The sequence below is a fragment of the Telopea speciosissima genome, chromosome 1 (assembly GCF_018873765.1).
Source record: "Telopea speciosissima isolate NSW1024214 ecotype Mountain lineage chromosome 1, Tspe_v1, whole genome shotgun sequence".
Classification (NCBI taxonomy): domain Eukaryota; kingdom Viridiplantae; phylum Streptophyta; class Magnoliopsida; order Proteales; family Proteaceae; genus Telopea; species Telopea speciosissima.
Genome location: NC_057916.1, coordinates 16,415,527 through 16,437,778, shown reverse-complemented (window position 1 = coordinate 16,437,778; position 22,252 = coordinate 16,415,527). Strand labels below are relative to the sequence as shown.

The 22,252-nt window shown below is 39.8% G+C and overlaps 2 protein-coding genes and 1 long non-coding RNA gene across 4 annotated transcripts; 1 reads left to right on the top strand and 2 right to left on the bottom strand.

The window, feature by feature from the left end:
- Nucleotides 1–616: 616 nt before the first annotated feature.
- Nucleotides 617–3,924, top strand: LOC122656815 (serine/threonine/tyrosine-protein kinase HT1-like). Of its 2 annotated transcripts, XM_043851486.1 has the most exons (5): nucleotides 617–1,080; nucleotides 1,177–2,257; nucleotides 3,433–3,712; nucleotides 3,767–3,859; nucleotides 3,896–3,924. In XM_043851486.1, the coding sequence occupies exons 1-4, from the start codon at nucleotides 707–709 to the stop codon at nucleotides 3,793–3,795; spliced, it is 1,764 nt and encodes a 587-aa protein (XP_043707421.1). In that variant the 5' UTR covers nucleotides 617–706; the 3' UTR covers nucleotides 3,796–3,859; nucleotides 3,896–3,924. The 2 variants fall into 2 exon arrangements, with proteins under 2 accessions (XP_043707421.1, XP_043707415.1); XM_043851480.1 differs by lacking the exons at nucleotides 3,767–3,859; nucleotides 3,896–3,924 and having other exon boundaries at nucleotides 618–1,080; nucleotides 3,433–3,759.
- Nucleotides 3,925–8,772: 4,848 nt separating this feature from the next.
- LOC122669970 lies at nucleotides 8,773–22,228 on the bottom strand. The gene is made up of 2 exons (XR_006334111.1): nucleotides 22,002–22,228; nucleotides 8,773–8,872 (listed from the first exon to the last, which is right to left on the bottom strand). It is a non-coding gene; the product is annotated as an uncharacterized LOC122669970 (long non-coding RNA).
- On the bottom strand, nucleotides 8,967–10,884 carry LOC122669950 (peptide-N4-(N-acetyl-beta-glucosaminyl)asparagine amidase A-like). Its single transcript, XM_043866875.1, has one exon. It carries the CDS (start codon nucleotides 10,879–10,881, stop codon nucleotides 8,989–8,991), a length of 1,893 nt encoding a protein of 630 aa, XP_043722810.1. The 5' UTR covers nucleotides 10,882–10,884; the 3' UTR covers nucleotides 8,967–8,988.
- Nucleotides 22,229–22,252: the final 24 nt, after the last annotated feature.

The following is a 22,252-nucleotide window of genomic DNA, read 5'->3' as shown; positions in this document are numbered from 1 at the left end:
GGGATCCGGACTACATGCATCCTCTCAAACTTTCTCTCCTCCTTTATGTGTCTTTGTATATACAAACCGAGCCTTTTCCAAAAAGTAATATACAAACCGAGCATATTGATACCCTACTCAAAATTTAATAGTTAGATTTGAATTGTTTTTAGAATTAGTTACATTTGATTTCAATATTTTCCCTTTATTTCCTGGAGCTAATGGAGTACCAATGGTCAGAGCCCACCTTGTACCACAGAGACAGAGAGACCGGGCCTCATTATTAGTAGGGGATCCCAAGTGGAAGTGGCACAGGAGTTAAGAATTAAGACTCGCAACGGTTGGGCCCGACTTTACAGTGATCTTAACGGCTGGAGTTGAAGCACAATTTAGCTGGGACCATCACTCGATCACTGACTTGTGATGAAACACATTCAACCTTCAGATTGGAATCAAATGTGCTCATTCACTCGCCAATCCCTACACATGCATTCTACCTGCCATCGACAGACTCAGAGTGTCACGGACATTTCTTCCTCGCAGTGATATACGGACAAAGTTTCCCTTCACCATGGGCTCTGTGAGTGTAACGACGATAATGGAGAACGCCAGAAAACCAAATAGCTAACTCTTTCTTTTCATACCATCTCCGCCTTTAGGATTAACACTCTAACCCTTCTCATCTCTAATGCTCTGAGCCCTGTTCTTGGTTTTCGCAGCAAAGGCCATGGCTGCAGCTCTTGAGTGCTGGTCGAGCAGGACCAGTACTGACGAAGACATGGTAGATCAGGTTCTAATGAAGACTCAAGACAGATCAGAGGTCTTACCGGCGGATTCCCCAGCACCACCAGGCAAAGAATCATCTGTGGTCCAGAAGAAGTTGCAGAAGTTGAGCCGCAATGTAGCCGAAGCAATAACTACGGTTAAGAATTCTTTGAATCTCGACTCTGTTCGTGACCCACCAGCGACTACCATTGAGAGTTCTCGGGAGCTTTTGTGGGGTGGTGTCATGAGAAATCTTACCCAGATGTACCCTGGTAGTCAGCTTCCTGAGAAGCTCGTATCCAACATTCGGAAGCATTTTGATTCTTTACCCTTCAGGTTGAAACTGATTAAAACATTTCAGTTCGATTCTATTTCTAGTTTTTTCGTTTCAATTTTTAGTTTATTCATGGTTCTGTGGGTTGTCGTATACAGATATGCTCAGTCGGGATTTGACATGAAAGAGGTCTTTCTTCACATTAAATTGATAGAGCAGGCAGCGATCGACGACTGCCCTGCGATTTTGGTTCAAGAATTATCCGATGAGGATACCCAAGGATCTGTTTTAAAGCTCACATTCTCCTGTAACTCTTCGATTTCGTGGCTCACCCTGTCTGAAGCACTAGATAGTGTGGTCATTTGCTGCAAGAAAATCCAGATCTTTGAGAAGAAGGGTTTTACTCTTGGGGTCATTCTTGTTCTGGTTCAATCTGGCCAAGAGAAACAATTCAAGATCAGGATTCAGAGTGCCCTGAAATCTGCCCTAAAGAAGTCTAAACCGGCCACCATGAAGCTCCCATTTGGTCTCTGCGGGTGCCAGGAGGAGAATACCAGGGGCCGAGAAATAGTTGAGACTGACGATGAGAAAGATGAACAGAGTTACGGGAATGGAGCTGTGAACTCGAACCCTAAGTTCCAGCTCCCTAATCCACTGCCTGAATCTTCTTCCATTGTCACTGTTGATGAGTGGCAGACGATCCGATCGGGTGGGGACGAGATTGGGAAATGGCTCCTGAACTCTGATCAGATTGAGTTCATTGATCAGATCGGACCTACTTCATTTAAGGGTATTTACAAGGGCAAACGAGTATCGATCGAGAAGCTCAAGGGGTGCGAGAAAGGTTGCTCATACGAGTTCCAACTACGAAGAGATCTCCTGGAGCTTATGATTTGCGGGCACAGAAATATATTACAATTCCACGGCGTCTGCATTGAAGAAACTCACGGGTTGTGTGTGGTGACTAAGATGAAGGAAGGGGGATCAGTCAATGAGATTATACAGAAGAATAAGAAGCTTCAAACCAGGGAAATTATAAAGATTGCCATTGATGTTGCAGAAGGGATAAAGTTCATGAACGATCATGGGGTCACATACCGAGACCTCAATACGCAGAAGATCCTGTTGGATAGACAGGGCCATGCTTGTTTAGGGGACATGGGCATCGTCACTGCTTGCAAGGGCATTGGAGAGGTGATGGAGTATGAAACTGACGGTTACCGGTGGCTAGCTCCTGAGGTTGGTTCATCTTAGCTCGTTACTCGTTCCCAACTTGAAATTTTTTTTATTGTGTGAATGGAAAAATGAAAACAAAAACAAAAGGACCAGCCACAAAGGCTAAACAAGAGAAAACACAAACAAACGAAAGGAACCAAACAAAGAGAAAAAACACAAACGAAAGGGACAAAACAATCTTCTAGAGGATGATACATCAAAATCAGGGGAAAGAAACAGCTGGATTCATCAAAACACCAGGGAGGGAAAAAAATTTTGGGGGCTACCCGAGGTGCAGGAACATTTTGTTACCCATGCTCTTAGCCAAAGAAATAGAATAATTTATTTTCCCTTTGGGTTCACAAATATGGTATTTTTCAAAATACCCTTCGGGATTCTATTTATTTGGCTGTGAGCCCGGTTTGCGGGAAAGTTCCTGCAACCCGAGTAGCAACAAGATGTCGTTTAAAAGTATAGATGACATGGCCAAGGTAGTACAAATTAAGTTTCCCATACCATGGAGCAAATGTAATACAGGAAAATCTACAGTAACTCCGTCTAGAAGTATAGACGACATGGCTATGAGTATCATCATGTGTTTTTCAGGGCGTCGTTTGTTCCAAATTTACCTACTTGGACAAACTCAATAGTATCTGATTAGTCAGAGGATTATCTGATCTCTGGCTAGGTTAGAATTCAAAACCAATATGATGCTTTATATCCTTTTCTTTGATGATTTGTCTTATCTTAGTTACTGTGTATGCCTTGGCACTAATTGGATCCATTGAATCATCTCTAGCAGATTGCTTGTCATGGCACTGTTGGTGAAGAGTGAGGCATGCCTAATTTGTACTCCTAATTACCTTGCTCTACACCTTTAATTTTGCTGTTTCCCTTTTTCTAAACAGGCCTAAAGAGTTCAATTAAGATAATTATCTTGGTCGCACTAGTGGAACATTCACTTGAGTGGGATCAACTAATTGATCCCACCAAAACCAAACATGCCTTTTGAAATCTCAGCTTGAAGTTTGACAATGCAAGAGTGTGTCTTGTAAAGAGACCTCTGTAGGCTGCAGAAATTATTGTTCTTTTCCAAATATGTAACAGGAAAGGTGGGTTATGTTTGGTAAGAACTGAGAAGACTAGAAGAGTCTATTCATTGACATGGGGGTGATGGGTTTTATTGGTTCTGAGTGCAGATCATCGCTGGGGACCCTGAGAGTGTGACAGAGACATGGATGAGCAATGTTTATAGTTTTGGTATGGTGGTGTGGGAGATGGTGACAGGGGAGGCAGCGTATGCAGCTTATTCGCCGGTGCAGGCAGCAGTAGGGATTGCTGCGTGTGGGCTGAGACCGGAGATCCCCAAAGATTGCCCACAGGTGCTGCGATCACTGATGATGAAATGCTGGAACGATTGCCCCTCAAAAAGGCCTCAATTATCTGAAATCCTGGCGATATTGATGCGGCCCAACTATGGTTCCACCTCCACCAACACTAATAGTAGATGACCATAGTGTTCTCTGTTGATGCTGGATGGCTCGAAGCTAATCCATGATTGAAATAACAAAAAGGAAAAAGAAGGAATGACCTTCTTGCCAATCCAGTCACCATGCCCAAGTGGCCAACTGTAGATTACAGAAGCATAAGCATATCCTTGCTATGCTAGAAGTCAATATGGATCAATATTCCATCATATGTTATCTCTTTAATTACCGTATCGATTCCTTTCTCTTTTTCTCTCTTTTCCTTGGCATATCTGTTTTGTTACTGTGAAGAGTGAACTGCGAACGTTGGTAGCTAGCTAGCTACATGTAGTCTGGCCATGGCCCTTCTCCCTCTCGTTTAGCTTTGGAGAAAGCAAATGTGCTTTTGGTGTTGTGAACTTAGAAAATGAGGTATACCGAGACAAGGTAGCAGAGATATCTAATGAGGAGGAGTAGAAATGTAAAGTGGGGGAACCTCAAAGAGAGAGAAGATTATTTATAGGACAAGCCCTTTTGTTTGTTTGTCTGTTGTGAGGGTACAGTCCATCTGTTGCTCACGCATCCACTCACTTTAGATGTAAACGGGCTGGACGTGAAGATCCAGGACAAGGTTCTGGCCCAATAGGGCCTGCACAGTGCCTGGTCCATATTGGTCCTGTATCATCCATGAGAAGACCATGACTTTATCATTGTTAAGGGTGTGAATATCTAACCGAAATCGAGCCGAGCAGAACCGAATTAATTCGGTTTGGTTTCGGTTCAAATATTGGATATATTAATTTGGTTCGGTTTGGTTTCGGTTCCATGTCCAAAATCATCGGTTTGAACCGAAATTGAACCGAATACCCATTTAATCCCCAAACCCTATTTCTTTTAATTGGGTAAAAGATATTTAATAAGATAATTAAGTAATTAAAGATTTAAAGTAAGTAAGTAATCAAAACCGTATTTGTTTTTTGGTAATTCTTTATCACTATAACTCTAATTCTCTAACCGATTGGCTTTTCATATTCCCTTTCTTATTTTATTGCTTTTATTTTAGTCTCACTCTTTTACTTCAAGTTAATCTTACAATTCTTTCAAATTCAAACGTTCCATTTTCTCTTAAGTCCGAACGATCCAAATATCTAATCGGCAAGGCATTTTGAAATTTACTAAAAACAAAGTAGTATTGTTAATTTGAAGGTTTGATGGTGTTGTCATTCCATAAAAAAAAAGGAACCATATACAAGAACCGAATTATATTGCAGTAAAAACCAAATGAGACCCGAATAAAAACCGTTTTATGAAATCGAAATAGAACCGAGACCGAACCGAACCGAGGGGGGTTTGGATTCGGTTGCAAATACAAAATCGAGTCAGGTATCGGTTCGGTTTTGGGTCACACCTACAATGCATGGAACCAAACCGAAACTGGACCGAATACCCGAAACCGAACCGATTGACATCCTTAATCATTGTTCAAAATACTATGGAATTGGTGTATGCCTATCATGATTCACAGACTACAACGAATGAGGGGTTGGAAAATAGTATCATATGGGACCCATATGATCAGAATAGGGAAAACAAATGTCATCATAGGTTCCACTGTTTATTATGTGAGGAGAATATAAAAGAATCTGTAAAATGGGCAGTCTGTCAATTTTTTTCCCATATATATTTATAGAAAAAAGAAGGTTGTTAGGTTGCGTGGCCCTTGTGCCTAGACACATGAAGAGTGAAATGACCACCTCACCCCTTGTGAATGAAAAATTACAGTCATGTTGGATGCCCCTCTGCACTCTCATTGGTCCCGTGCTAGTACAGGGGCCATGCAGCCTAACAATGACCCCCTCCTCATATATTCTAAAAAGACAACAAAATAAAGTTACAAATTATTTGACACCTTGAGGAGTGTTAATAAGAAAATATAAATATTTTGCAAATTAGATTTTTTTGGTAACCTATTTTACTTATTATTTGACACCTTGAGCGATGTTAATAAGAAAATCCCATATAAATACTTTTTTATAGATGTTCCTGATTTTGATGGTAAACTCAACCCTGACTATAATGTTGATTGGGTTGCTTCTCTTGAAGCTTATTTAAGTGGAAAGAAATGTCAAATGGAAGAAAATTTGATTTTCTTGGTATCTTAAAGGTTATTCACTGCTTTGGTGGTAACAATAACAATGTAGACGTGAATGAAGAGAAAATCATCCCATTAAAACATGAGCGGAAATGAAATTACAGTTAGATGATAAATTCTTCCAGAATAATTATCCCAAATCCTTATACCGTAAATTTCACCACCTTCATCAAAGAAATATTGAAAATGAGAATGAATATATGAAAGAAATTTAAAAATATTTAAGTAGACTAACTTTGGAAGAAACTAATGATCAAAAGGTGGCTAGACATATTGGCGGATTGAAACAATGTTTCTTGTCTTGACAAAGCTCATTAGTTAGCCTCTAAGGCTGAAGAGAAATTGATCCAAAACTCAAAAAGCAAACTCGACAATGAAGAAAGTTGCCAAGGGTTGTTTTGTTGCTCAAATAGATAGGAGTAAACCTCCAATTTTTAACGAAGTACAATGATAGAACTACCACATTAATTTAGCACTTGGACTATGATAACAGTTTCAAACTCGAGGACGAGTTGTTTTGAAATAGGGGAGAATGATGCAACCATGATGTCACTAGTTGTTAATGCTCTTATGATAGCACAAACATTTAATGCCCACCATATATATATATATATAATGCAAATTATTATTATCACAATGTCTATTATTTTTTCAAATGTCACAAAGTATTTATCCTGCCATGTAGACAAATGATATTTTTATTTCGATCGTTGGATAGAGAAGACATGACCTAGATTAGTCACGTGTCGAATTTCATAGTCTAATTCACTCAAATACCCCCTTGAATGTGCCATAGTGAGTCCTATTGTGAATTTGAAATCATCTAGGGGTGAGGGAGTTTCACACTTGGGTGAGTTAGTCCTTATTCTTCCAAATCGAACATATTATCTATCCATTAGTTTCGTATGACCAAATTATCATCTCACCTACCAAAGAAGTGGGCCATCCATTTGACATCTTTTCCTTTCATGTGAATGGTCTAAGCGTATTTGAGCTGTAGGTCCTTTGGAATTGAGAACCAAGTTTCTCTCCAACTCTTCGCTGACAAATTACTATGTCTCTCTTCTTTCTAACAGATCTTTTGATTAACAATCTCTTATCGGTTTTTGTTTTTTTTTTTTACTTTTCAGTTTTTATCAATCACTTGTTATTTCACTTGGCATGTCCGGAACAAGGTAGTTAAGAGGTTGGCTAAACCTGACCCTAATCTGGTTCTTAAGTCTGTAACTCGATGGATTGGCGATCTTAATATTCAGCCCACTACTGTATCTTTCCAATGTGATGTATCTATTTAGGGTTCATTTGATTGCTCCACACTCTCTATTCATGACCCCATCCCCTTGCTAAGTTATTCTATTTTAATTTGTGCAGGAGTTTCTAATCCTCTCCTAAACATTTCTGGTTGGGCTTCTAGTATTTTGTTAGAAGAAAAGTTTGTTTTGGTAGCTACAGGCTTTTTGAAAACAGGAGATGCAAGATGCTCTGCAGGCTAAGCTTTTTGGAATTTTGGAAGGGCTCAAGCATGCTAATATGGGGAAATATAAAGTCCGTCAAATCTAATGCAACAATTTGGATCTCACTTTGGTTCTTCCAATACCTTCCAGCATTGCGTGGCCTTGGCTACTCCTTCCTTCTTCTTCTGCGGACATCGGAAGATCTCCAATTCTGTGCTAATGAGGATGTCACATCCTCTATTAGCAAAAACGTGTTCCTCTAATTCTGTGTTGAACAATGCCTCACTTAACTGACTGTAACTCTCTATCCCGAATTCTGATCGGTCTGTTTCTTTCACTGGAGTAAAGATGACTTGAAGGGCTACATTTTTCATGATATCACCTTCAACTCAAGATCAATGCATGGACATCGAAATTAGAAGCATGAATTTCAAATAAAAATTCCTCAATTTTTATGAGAATAATACTATTTTTTTGAAATATAAACGTTTAAAATCCGTATTGTCTGTTTTCTATTTTTTACTTTTTTTTAACCATTTTATTAAACCATCTATTTGTAATTTTTTACTATTTAAAACTTATACCGCAAGACTCCATTTATTTGCCGTTCCCGTTTTTACTAACTATGGCCACATCTCTAGATCTACTAGCCTCATTAACAAGATAGCACATTGTGATATGGGCTAAACTTATCCATTTTTTACATAAAGGAGACACTATAGACATTTCTAATATTATCTAATTAATTCTCTTTCGTGCATTAAAAAAAAAGGTAGGCCATCCATGATCCAACACTAACAGTCTCATGAGCATGGCAGCCCAGAGCCCTTTTGATTTGTGTGTGGTAGACCCCAATGGACCAAGTTATCATTCCACCCACCAAAGAAGTGGGCCATCGAACATTCCCATGAAAATGGCAGCCCAGATCACTTTTGACCGGTGAGTGTTAAAGCCGTGAACCCTACCAAGTGTCATAAGCATGGTTTGAGAAATCAGTATCAGATCGGTCCAGCTGATTCATATCGGTATCGATGGAGACCAATATTGATTCTTGACGGATACCATATTGGTGGATCAGTACAGATAAAGATAAAAATGTAATAAAACTCCAAATTTTCAGAGAAAACAGGGGTAAATCTGTCCAATCCATCAATGACGGAAATCTCCTTTTTTTTTTGGTACTTAATAAATTTACTAAAAGGTCCCTTACTAAACCCATGGTCACAAGACAAGGGTATGTAGGAACAAAGTAATGGAAATTTTTTTGCTGCAATCTTGCAACCAAAGAAATAGAATAATTCAATTCCCCTCTTCACAAATACCTTCCTAAGTTTTTGCATTTTTCAAAATACCCTTTTAGATTTCATTTCTTTGGCTGTGAACCTGGTAGCAGCAAAATTTCATCTGTAATCCGAATTCATTGCGTAGAAGTGAAATACTATAAGAACCACGAAGCATTGCTTTATAAGTAAGGGACAAGATAGATAAGCATGCACTAGCACTAGTGATTCCAAGTAAACGTTCTAACAAATCTAGAGTTCTCAAGGCAGAAAAGGCCAAACTGAAACTATATTACAGGGGAGAGAAACGGACGAGAGTTAGAGCAGCTTATAATAGAGCCTTTCTGAACTCGCAGATTATAGTGGTAGATGATGTAATCAGTAGTCCGATCCTGTACTGGAATTACGAGGCCAGATTACAATCAATGCTTGTATTGTCTTCCAAAAGCAAGCCATTGTTCGCAGCCACAGTTCGAGAGTAGCAACTGAAACCATCTTTGTATCTGAGAGTTTGGTTAGTCTCTGCTGCACCAGATAGTACAGAATGATCCTGGACCAACATCCATCCCCCTGATTTTTGCATGTTAGAAATAGTGATCTTGAAATCCACCATAGAAAATTCCTCCTCAAACCCATTAGAAACATTGGTGTTCAGTAAATATGTATCGATATCTTTTGCTGGCACAGTCGAAGTAATGATATTCAGAGGGTACTTCCTTTTGAAGATCGATCGAGTGAGTAAGCCATCTGCATCAGATTCCAACCGAACTTCCGTCTTCGCTTTAATTTTCTGTTCAACCTCCTTGTACGTTCCATTCCTCTTGAACTTGATTGAGTTTTTTACCTTGTATTCGTGAAAGACGTGAGTGGTGAAGTTCCCCTCAGTCGAACTCACCCAACCGGAGAAATGTGTCTCTCTCTCCGATTCAACTTTGAATGATCCATCAAGTTTGTGAAATTTTGACTTTCGTTTCAATGACAGAGGAGGAGCCTTGTAATGAACAGACTTCGCCTGTACAGTAGACAATTCGGGATCTAACCAAATGTGCAAATTTGCATCCACAAGCCAATACGAAATGCCATTCGTCACTCCGAGACCGAAAGAATGATCTTTTCCATCCAAAAGCAGGCCAAGAAATGGGGTTAAATCGATATCATACGAAGGCAGATTGAAAGCCCCAATTGCCACAACCGGTTCCCAGAACAAGGGATTGATTCCTCCGGTAAATAGGACAGGAAAAAGTGTCTGTGACCCAACAAGAACACCATCGATCGTCGCAAAAACCTCCCGGAAAGCTCCATTACCTCTACCCGTGGACAAGTTGTTCAGTTTGATGTAATCGTCGGGAGGGTTCGAGTACCAGAACTCATCATTTCCATGAAATGAAACGTAAATCTCCAAAACAGCTCTGTAAGTATTCAGGGGAATCTGGATACGTTTCGAGTGAACATCCAATTCATTCTCAATTCGAAACCAGAACCCATCGTCGCCATCGCTTGCTATCGGTACTATCAAATCTGCAGGCTTATCAGATAAAAGCCCTAACCCCGAGTTTTCTTGCCCCTTCGTTTTACTTCTACTTCTACCACCAGGTTCACCAGATATGAACATCAATTTCCTCGCTTCGGATCGCAACCCCGATGTTCCCTCTTCAATTAAAGGTCTCAATTTTCTGTTGAAAAACAAATCTGGTGCTCCGCTCTGCCCGTAATAAAGCATAGAGATGTTAACGTGGTAGACACCGGTGAAGACGTCGTTGACGATATTCTCGAGCATGACTGAGAGGGTGAGATCGTAGCGGGAGAGAAGAGAGGAGTATCTGGTGACATCTTTCCTAACCTTCCAGAAGATTCCAGAATCGGTAGGCTCGGCGGTGCTGGTCCGTAGAATCTCAACCCCGTCGAGCCAAACGCCGGCGATACGGTCATACTGTTCTCCATGGCAGGAAGCGCTTAGTTCGAGGACGACGTGCGACCATGGAGCAGGGCAATCGGATGGTGGAGAGTAGGGGACAGTGACCGGTGGGGAGCCGTAGGTGTTGCCAAAATCTTCTTGTAGAAGGAGGAGAGAGCAGGAAGGAGAGAACTTGTCGGATTGGAGAGGTACCGTGACCTCAGTATACTCGGACGATTCGTTCTGATAGAGAGATGAAGGCAGGGACTTGAAGTAACGGCCGGGAAGAGATGAAGAAGAAGAAGAAGAATCAACAGGAGGAGTTGTGGAATGAGATTGATGAATGAGAAAACAGAGGAGAAGGAAGTTGAAGAAGAATGAAAATGGAGAAGAATTGTCCATTCTTTAGAAGGGTTTGAGTGAGGAACTGAGCATTGGAGTTGCAGGAGCTATAAAGATAAAGATAAAGCGATAGGATCCAAATTGGCTTTGATTCAAATCGTCTCAATTTTCAAAGTATCAGGTGGTGAGGGGATGTTGGATTAGGTGAATACTTTGTCCGTTTAGTTGGGGCTGGAGAGGAATCAAATTTTTTTTGACGTTTTCTACACTTTTGGGTTTTCGATGGTCTGATACAGGAAGATTTGCATACGTGGCAGCAAAAGAATCTTTCGTATTATTGTATATGTATACGTGGTAGTTCTTATTTGAGGCTCAAGACCAAGTGAAAAAACATCTGAGACGACGGAGTTGGATATGAATGAGGTGTATATCGGTTTGAACTATTTACCAACAAAATAAATAAAAATTATCGGTTTGAACTGGGTATTTGGTTTGGTTCCAGGGAGTATTTTTGTCTTCCGGATCCTTACCAAGTCCTTCTTCGGTTATGTAATTCGGTATTTGTACCCAACCTGTACGGTTCTGGTTCCTATTTAATTCCTACACGGTTTAGATCCGGGTTTATACTTTATATATAATATAATAGTATTATAAAATCTAATATTATTAATAATAAAATATATATTATAATATATTAGTATTATAGTATATTAATATAATATAATATTTAGTTTTTATACTATATTAATATATTATAATATATTGATACCCAAATTTCCTATGTTGGATTATGAAATTAAGCAAATCTTGCACTCCTGCTTCGGTTCTGTTTCTTAGTTTTGGATTTCTACCTAACTCTATTTTGTTTGATTCTATTCAGATTATTCGGTCAAAATCTGGTTTGGATGATCGATTCCAATTCCAATTTGACACCCATAAATGAAAGTATAACATACAAAGAGGAACTTTTGGCCATTAATGAAGAATCTCAACAAGCATAATTATTGGAAATAAGTAGTGGCGGTCCAACCAAGGTAAAAGTTGATGAAAATGAAATTGAAACAAAACCTGATAGGCTTAACATAGGACCGAGATCTCCTTCACAAAACGGGAGACGGCATCAATAGGGTATTTTGGGAAGATAATTAAATCTTGGCCAAATGTTTTCTATGCCGGAGGCATAGATTGAATCCAGACATTTGGGAGTGGGCAAAATTACCACCCACACTTAAATGGTAGGAATACCCAACACATGTGTTTGTATGCAAGCTGCATTGTGGCACAGAAAACATCAACCCATAAATCTTATAGAGGTTTGTAAACTTTAGAACGGTGGGTGAACCATCTCCTCTTTTCCTCTTTGGGTGGTGGAAAACTTTTTTCCACATAAAACTGTGGTAAAAACCGCTAACGAAACGGACTATCCAAAAATCTAGATTCCAAAACGGTATCTGAATATACATTTTGATTTGTTGAGCACTTCACTCTTTAGAGTCCCAATCTGGCCCAACAAGTGCGTGCCACAGCCAACAGGAGCTGTTGGGTTGTTGTATATTAAATGCCAAATTGTACGAGCCCAATTTTCACCGTATAGGGTGATTATGATTGGCGGTATGCCTCGACACAACTTCAATTTCACTATATAAAGTGTGGCAATCACAATGATGTAGCGCTTCTACCGTTGATAATTACTAACAACATAGTGGATTGTAAAATTTAACACTTATATCTCTCTTTTTTTTTTGTGTTTATTTATTGAGAGAAAGAATGCTATCCGGTCGTGTGCTGTGACATGTACCTACCCTCTAACACAATCGGACGCAAAATAATCGATACATTTCTGTCTTTCCATGGGGGGCGGGGCGATCGTACCCTCTTGGTCCACCCTAAAATTTTGTGAGTAGGTGGACCTCAATGTAATTCATACTTCACGTTCAACCTAATTCAAGTGGTAGAAGAACGTTTTGAAGAAACTGAACCTACCAAGAGGGTGTGGGGGAGTACGGCCAAGGGTGATGGACACACACAAGAGGTATGCCTAAATAAGAAAGAAAAAAAAAAGAGGCTTAGACCTATAGAGAGCCAAACTTTATGATCTCTTGGAAGGCTCACATACAAGGATCCGGATCCTCTACTGCCGAACTACCCCAAGTGCCCTTCTGTGCAAACACAGCAAGACATGAAATGATTGCCTTACCCTCACCTAGGCAAGACGCTCAGGCAAGAGTAAGGCGATCATTGCACGCCTTGTTGTGTCTACACAGCATGGTGTAGGACTGGCAGCTCGGCACTAGAGGATCTAAATTGCACATAGAATCCTTTTGATCACGTCCCATGGATGGGCGGGCGGAAAGGATATTGCACACGACCTGGGGGTACTATTGATTTCGTCTAGTAGGAGGATGTTTCCCTAGGATGGTGATAGCTGACCCCTCAACCACCTATGTAGGAAAATCTTCCCCTGTAAAGTCCTAGAAATCTGATGTAACAATTTGGATCTCATTTTGTTTCTTCCAATACCCTCCAACATTGCGTGGCCTTGACGACTCCTTCCTCTTCTTCTGCGGACATTGGAAGCTCTCAAGCATCTCCAACATTGTCCCATGAGCATGGCAGCCCAGAGCCCTTTTAATTTGTGAGTGGTAAAGCCCAAAGGACCAAATTATCATTCTACCTACCAAAGAAGTGGGCCATCGAACAGTCCCATGAAAATGGTAGCCCATATCACTTTTGATTGGTGATTGGTAAAGCCCTGAAGCCTACCAAGTGCCACAAACGTGGTTTGAAGAATCGGTATCAGCTCGGTTCAATCGGCTGATTCGTATCAGTACTTATGGAGTTCAATATCGATTTTTGACAGACAAGTATCAATGGATCGGTACGGACAAGGGTAAAATTAGGGTAAATGGCACCTAGGGTACCTAATATATGGATAAATTATATTTAAAAATAAAAATAATTATTTATAAGGGTAGAGTTGAAAAAAAAAACAAAATTAAGTAACTAGGTTAATTAAAATCTAGTTTAAGTATCCCAAATGCAATATGTGAAACATTGGATACATACACTACAATTTGTCTAAAGAGTAGTTACCCTAGGTGCCATTTACCCGTAAAATTATAAAAAAAACTTCAAAGTTTTAAAAGAAAGGGATAAATCTGTCCAATCCGGACCAATATCGAGTGGTTCCACTGATACCGATTACTAAAACCATGGTCACAAGACAGGACTTGGCTCCTGTCCAACACTCTGCCTAGGCTGCACATGCAGTGCCAGACAAAGTGAGGAATGAAAAGACCGCCTCACCCTTGCCCAAGTGCCTTGCCCGAGCAGGGCTGAGGTGGTCTTTTCACGCCTCACTCTATCTGGCGCTGCACATGCAGCCCGGGCAAGGTTCTGGACAGGATCTTTTTGACACAAGACAAGGGGTATGCATGAACAAAGAAATGGAAAACTTTTTGCTGCTACTCAGGTTGCACAAATGTTCCTGCTACCTAGCCTTGCAGCCTCAAAGAAATGTGGAATAATTCACTTCCCCTTGTTCACAAATGGGAAATTATCGCCTCCAGTACTGGGGCGCTGTTGTGCACATCAAACCGAATATTAGACTTTGATGGATGTAAGTGTCGAAACTACCCAAATATGATTGAAACCAGTTGATACAAACCGAATATTAGATTTTTTAAAATCACCCTTCAACTCGTCTCAGAAACTTGCGAAACTGAATTAACTCGATGGTTTCGACAGGTTTCGATCAAGTTCTTCTTCCATGGGTGAGACAACGGAGTTAGATATGAATGGATGTAAAGGTTAAATCAGTTTGAACCGGTTATTTGGTTCGATTCTGGGGAGTATTAGTGATCGAATACTTCTTCGATTCTGAAATTCGGTACTTGTACCAAACCTGTATAGTTTCGGTTCTTGTTCACAAATTCCTTCCAAGGTTTTTCTCTTTTCCAAAATACCCTTTTAGATTTCATTTATTTGGCAACAGGTAGCAAGAACATTCCAGCAAGGCTGCAACACTGCAACCCGGTTAGCAGCAAAAATTCATCTGTAGTTCTATTTTATTGTGTAGAACTGAAGTACTAAGCACTGCTTTTGAGTAAGGAAGAAGATAAACATGAAACAGTAGCACAAATGATTCTACTTAAACGTTCTAACAAATCTAGAGTTCTAATGGCAGAAAAGGCCGAACTGAAACTAAACTACAGGGCAGGGAGAGAAACGCAGGAGAGTTGGATCAGCTTATTTAGAGCCTTCTGAACTCGAAGATTATAGTAGTGGTAGATGGTCCGATCCTGTACTGGATTTACGAGGCAGATCACAACCAACGTTTGTATTGTCTTCCAAGAGCAAGCCATTGTTCGCATACACAGTTCGATTGTAGCAAGTGAAACTATCTTTGTATATGAGAGTTTGGTTAGTCTGTGCTTCAGCATTTAGTACAGCATGGTTCTTGACCAACATCCATCCCCCTGATTTTTGCGTGTTAGAAACAGAGAAGTTGAAATTCGCCATAGAAAATTTCTCCTGAAACCCATTGGAAACATTGGTGATCAGGAAATTTGAACCCTTAAGCTGTCCTGGCATAGTCCAAATGATGATCTTTAGAGGGTATTTCCTTTCGAAGATCGCTTGAGTGAGCAAGACCTCTGCATCAGTTTCCAACCGGACTTGCGTCTTAGATTGAATTTTCTGTGCGACCTTCTTGTACGTTCCATCCTTCTCGAACTTGATGGAGTTTTCCAACTTGAATTTGTGAAAGACGTGAGTGGTGAAGTTCCCAGCAGTCGAATTCACCCAACCAGAGAAATGTGTCTCTCTCTCTGCCTTTACGTTGAATGATCTATCAAGTTCTTGAAAATTCGTGCTTCGTTTCACTCCTAGAGTTTCCTCGTAAACAACAGACTTCGCCTGTACAGTAGACACCTTGGGATCTAACCAAATGTGCAAATTTGCATTCACAAGCCAAAATGAAATGCCATTCGTCACTCCGAGATCGAAAGAATGATATTTTCCATCCAAAAGCAGGCCAAGAAATGGGGTTAATTCGATGTCATACGAAGGCAGATTGAAAGCCCCAATTCCCACTACCGGTCCCCAGAACATGGGATTGATTCCTCCGGTAAATATGACAGGAAAAGGTGTCTGTGACCCAACAACACGACCATCGATAGCCGCAAAAACCTCCCGGAAAACTCCATTACCTCGACCTGTGGTCGAGTTGTTCGGGTTGGAGTACCAGAACTCATCATTTCCATGAAATGACACGTAAATCTCCAAAACAGCACTGTAAGTATTTCGGGGAATCTGGATCCGTTTCGAGTGAACATCCACTTCATTCTCAATTCGAAACCAGAATCCATCGTCCCCATTACTTGCTATCGGTACTATCAAATCTGCAGACTTTCGAGATAAAATCCCCATTAACTCCGAGCTTTCTTGCCGCCCCGTTTTACTTTTACTTCTACTTCTACCATCAGGTTCACCAGATATGAACTTCAATTTCCTCCCGTAATAATGAAGAGAGATGTTGACATGGTAGACACCGGTGAAGACATCGTTGACGATATTCTCGAGCTTGACTGAGAGCGTGAGATTGGAGCGGGAGAGAAGAGAGGAGTATCTGGTGATATCCTTCCTGACATTCCAAAAGATTCCAGAATCAGTTGGTTCGGCGGTGCTGGTCCGTAGAATCTCGACCCCGTCGAGCCAAACGCCGGCGATACGGTGATACTGTTCTCCCTGGCAGGAAGCGCGTAGCTCGAGGACGACGTGCGACCATGGAGCAGGGCATTCGGATGGTGGAGAGTAGGGGACTGTGACCGGTGGGAAGCCGAAGGAGTTGCCAAAATCTTGTTGTAGAAGGAGGAGAGAGCAGGAAGAGTTGAAGCTGTCGGATTGGAGAGGTACCGTTAACTCAGTATACTCGGACAATTCGTTCTGATGGAGAAATGAAGGCAGGGACTTGAAGTAATGGCCAGGAAGAGATGAAGAAGAAGAAGAAGAAGAATCAAGAGGAGGAGTTGTGGAATGAGATTGATGAATGAGAATACAGAGGAGAAGGAAGTTGAGGAAGACGGAGGCGTGAGAACCAAGTGGAAATGGAGAAGGATTGGCCATTTTTAGGAGGGTTTGACTGTTTGAGTGAGGAACTGAGGATTGGAGTTGCAGGAGGTATAAATATAAATATAAAGCGAGATGTTTCGATTCAAATCGTCTTTATTAATCTCAAAGTTTGAGGGGGTGTGGGATTTTTATTCTTTTTTTTTGGGTAAAAGAGGGAACGTGGGATTAGGAAATAGGAATCAAAGAATTTTGACTTTTCTCCAAAACAAGCCCTCTGTCCGCACGGTGTGCGGTGCACGTCCTACAACGCAGCAGAGGCTATGTGTGCCTATTTGGGACGGAAAATTATCTCCTCATATTCTTCGCCCGGTACAGTTCCTTAGTGCCTCTAATAAGAGGGGGTGGACCCCACCCGGGCAGTATGTTTGGATAGGGGTTTAAAATGGTCATTTTTGTCCTCTATGAGAGGAATCGTACGAACTGTACCGGGTAGAAAACCTGAGAGGATAAAGATTTGGGTTTGGGGCTCAAGGCAAGCGTTAAAATGAGTTAGACAATGCTGGTCGACCAAGGTTCTAAAACTCGAGTTTCGACAAGATTTCAACTAGCCAAAAATCGAGTTTGTCTCGGTTTCGACCATTTTTCGGTCGAAACCTAGGATTTTCTTTAGACTAACTCAAACCTTGGTTTCGATGCCTATAAGTTGTTTTTTTTTTGCCTTGATTCTTGTTGTGCTGCCTATTTTTAACATTTTAAACTCGATCCATGCATTAGTTTCACATATAGAACATTAAAAATATTACTTATGGTTTTGATCCAAGTTTGATACTGTATATTGTTCTTGGACATGGTATCAAATAAGGCTTGACCGGAACATAACTCCCTCAATATAAATCAGATTTAAGCAATCTTGGATTTGTTAAAAAGCTTTGTTTTGATAGCTTTCCAACAAGTCTAAGATTGCTTAAATCTGATTTATATTGAAGGAGTTATATATCGGTCAAAATTAATTTGATGTGCGTGAATGTTATCAAAATCGATGTGAATGAAAATATCTTTGGACATCATAACAAATAAATATTTTGCAGAATTTTTTGTTTTTAGCAATGTTTTGCCATATTAAAATTTATGGAAATTTTAGATTTGAGAAAAAACCCAGCATTAGAAAATTAAAAATTACACCTATCATAAAAAATCCAGTTTTTGTTCTTAAACTAGGGGTTGATTTTTGTTCCTTTTGGAATTTTATTTTTTAATTATTTTTATTGGATTCAAATAGGGGATATTTGTTTATTTATGAATAATATCTTAAATAAATGAAATACATTCACTTAAATGATATTAGACATAAATAAGTGTTTGTCCTAGTACTTTCTGGTATAAATACTTGTATGTCCTAGTTTCGAACCAAGTTTTCCCAAGTTTCGATGGATGTAAGTGTCGAAACTGCCGAAATATGGTTGAAACCAGTTGATACAAACCAAAACCTAGATTTTTTAAAATCACCCTTTAACTCGTTTCAAAAACCTGCGAAACTGAATTAACTCGATGGTTTCGATCGAGTTCTTCTTCCATGGCTGAGACAACGGAGTTAGATATGAATGGATGTAAAGGTTAAATCCGTTTGAACCGGTTATTTGGTTCGATTCTGGGGAGTATTAGTGATCGAATACTTCTTCGATTCTAAAATTCGGTACTTCTACCAAACCTATATAGTTTCGGTTCATGTTTAATTCCTACACGATTTAGAACTAGTTCCTATACTTGGTTTATACTTTATATATAGTATAATATAATAGTATTATAAAATATAGGGAAAATTTCACGGACATCCCCTAAAAGTATCTAATATATCCAAAACTTACCATATTTTGTAAAAAAGGCACAGACTACCCTTATTTTATTAAGATATATGAATTTAGTCCACTCCATTAGACTTGTGCTGTTAAGTTGCTGTTATTTATTTTATAATGATCAACTTAACCTTAAAAAATATAAACTTACCATAATACCCTCAAGGGCTATCTCTTCATCATCTTCGATCTGCCGGCGGAAGAAGCAAGAACAGGGGCTTCTTCTTCTTTCTCAGACACCGTGAAACCCTAGAAAGCTCGACAAGGATGATAATGTAATCCCATATCTCCATTAACGTTCTGGGTTTTTTTTTTTCCTCTCAAATATTTTCTCTTTTTTAACAGATTTTTTTTTTTTTTTGGGGATTTCTGAAGGAAAAGGTCAGTGGGAAGAAAGGGAAATGGAAGCTATGGAGAAGCGCGTCTGCTGATCTTGGATCTTCAAGGAAGGGTTTTCAAGGTGGGCAGAAAGCGGCATCAGAGTCTTCTGATTCTTCATCTGTGCCTGATGTGTTTAGTGCTGCAGTTGCTACTGTCGTTAGGGCTCCACCAAAGGATTTCAATTAAGGTTGTGAGGCAAGAATGGGCTGCAATTTGGATACAGACAGCGTTTCGTGGATTTCTGGTAGATAGGTTTCATTTGCTCCATACTCTGTTTCTTTACTCATTTTGCAGTTGTTTAATCAGACAAGATATAGAGATGTTAGAGTAAAGAGGGAGAGATTGAGATCTGAGAACCAATCGATTGGCTACCTAGTTAGATCCAACGTTGCTCTTGGGTCTGGCTTGAAGTGTATTCTTCGAGCTAATTTGTAGCCCTAGTTTTGGTCCTGCGAGTTCTACCTCGTCGATCTCAACCCTTTGGTTAAATCTTCAGTTTTCGTTGCTTCCATGTTTATGCTCTTGTATAGATGGTTCTGCTTAAAAAACCTGACCATTTTGGTACTTGAAGTATTAAAGCTTAACTTGTTTTTGCTCTGATTAGTAGTTCTTAGCTATGGCATGTGAAACGAATTGGGTAATTTTATGTTTCAGAAGTAGTGCATTATTTCTTCAGAAAACACTTAGTTTGTGTGACGGATTGATTGAAGGCAAGGAGGGCATTAAGGGCTTTGAAAGGTGTGGTAAGGATTCAAGCTCTTGTCCGTGGCCGGCAAGTGAGGGGGGACGGTGGTGTTGCAGGAAAAAGAAAGAAGAAGAAGATGATGAAGAAGGGGTACCCTGGGTGTTAATTTTTTTTTATGTAAATAACTAAGAGGGTAAAATCGACTTTCTACTTTGGGTGACACTTAGAAGGGTAAAATCGACATTTTATCTTGGGGTGTCAATCTGCTTAACGTTTGGGGGAAGTTTGCTATTTTGACGAAATATGGTAAGTTTCGGATATATTGGATACTTTTAGGGGGTGTCCGTAAAATTTTCCCTAAAATCTAATATATTTTTTGGATGAATTATAAAATCTATGGGATAAAGAACTCTACTTGATTGCGTGGGTAATGCATATTCCATACAGCCTAGTTTACAACCATTAGATTAGAATAATTTGTTATATGCCATTGAATCTAATATAGGTATTTAGTTAATAATTAAATACTGATTTAACAGGTAACCCATATCTTCTCCTTCTTCGCACAACATATTTTTTCTTCTGTGCAAAACCACCACCGCCCCACAACTGCTTCTGCTGCTGATGCTCCGCTGCACAGATTGGAGTCCTCCTTGCGAGAATTGAAACTTGCAGGATGCAAGAAACTACTGAGATTTCTGCTATTGACAGATTGTTAACCTTTTAGAGAAGTTGAATATCAGTGGGTGCGAGTCCTTCCAAAGATTACCCGAGCTTTCAAACTCATTATCCGGCGGATTCGTCCGGATCCGATTATTGTCTGTTAAAGCCGATCTTAATCTTAACCGATCTGATATCAAGAATCTTTGGAATTCTTGGATGTTAGGGGGTTGTATATCCAAGAGTGAGGAGGCTGGGAGGACGAACATGGATGGGGCGAGGTTGCAAAGGGTGGGTCGGTGGGTTGCAGAGGACGGGATGGGGTAGGGTGGGGCGGCGGTTTTCTGAAGAATAAAGATGTTGGGGGAAGAAGAAGAAGAAATGGGTACCCATTAAATCGGTATTTAATTATTAAACTAATACCTATATTAGATCCAATGACTCGTAATAAAATTTTCTAATCTAATAGTTGTAAATTAGGTTGCGTGGAATATGCACTGCCCACATAACCAAGTAGAGTTCTTTCTTCCAAAATGTAATAGTAATACTAGTAAAATATATAATACCCAAATTCAATTCGATTTCGGTTCTAACCGTCGGTTCCTATGTTGGATTTGGAAACTAACCAAGTCCTGCCTCGGTTCTGTTCTATAGTTTCAGATTTTAATCAAATTCTATTTGATTCGGTTAGATTCTGGTTATTCGGTCCCGTTCCGATTTTCGATTCTGGTTCCGAAATGACACCGTCAATTGAATTTAAAACATATCAAGAGGGACTTTTGGCCATTAATAAAGAATCTCAACGAGCATAGTTATTTGTAATAAGTAGTAACGGTTCAACCGAGATAGCAGACCAAGATTTTGGGAAGATAATTAAATCCTATAGGATTTTGTAAATCTGTCCAATCCAGACCAATATCACATCGATCCACTGATACCAATTGCTAAAACCATATATGTTCACAACTCACAAGACAAGGGTATGTAGGAACAAAGAAATGGAAAATTTTTTGTTGCTACTCAGGTTGCACGAATGTTCCTCCTACCTAGCCTTGTAGCCAAATAAATGTGGAATAATTCACTTGCCCCTTTTTCCCAAATACCTTCCTAGATTTTCATTCATGTGCGCATTCAACGTCAAACAAAGAAAATCAAAATACATAAAATACATAGAAAGCATGATAAACACAAGGTATGGATATATGATATCCAAAACCAAAGGAGTGGAAATTGACCCGATTACTAAAACCATGGTCATAAGACAAAGGTTGTGTATGATCAAAGAAATGGAAAAAAACTTCCTGCTACCTAGATAATTCACTTCCCCTTCTTTACAAATACCTTCCTTGGTTTTCGTATTTTCCAAAATACTCTTTTAGATTTCATTTCAGGTGTAGTTTGATTTCATTGTATAGAACTGAAGTACTAAGCAATGCTGGCTTTTGTGTAAGGGAGAAGATAAACATGAACCAGTAGCACAAATGATTCTACGTAAAAATCTAGAGTTCTCAAGGCAGAAAAAGCCGAACTGAAACTAAACTACAGGGAGAGAAACGCACGAGAGCTAGAGCAGCTTTTTTAGAGCCTTCTGAACTTGAAGATATATTATAGTGGTGGATGGTCCGATCCTGTACTGGAGTTACGAGGCAGAGCACAACCAATGCTTGTATTGTCTTCCAAAAGCAAGCCATTGTTCGCAGCCACAGTTCGATTGTAGCAAGTGAAACTATCTTGGTATATGAGAGTTTGGTTGGTCTCTGCTTCACCATTTAGTACAGAA

Coding starts and splice junctions, on each gene's coding strand:
- LOC122656815 (XM_043851480.1), top strand. CDS start 707: ATGGCTGCAGCTCTTGAGTGCTGGTCGAGCAGGACCAGTACTGACGAA. Junction 1,081..1,176: donor TTTGATTCTTTACCCTTCAG/GTTGAAACTGAT, acceptor TGTCGTATACAG/ATATGCTCAGTCGGGATTTG. Junction 2,258..3,432: donor ACCGGTGGCTAGCTCCTGAG/GTTGGTTCATCT, acceptor TTCTGAGTGCAG/ATCATCGCTGGGGACCCTGA.
- LOC122669950 (XM_043866875.1), bottom strand. CDS start 10,881: ATGGACAATTCTTCTCCATTTTCATTCTTCTTCAACTTCCTTCTCCTC.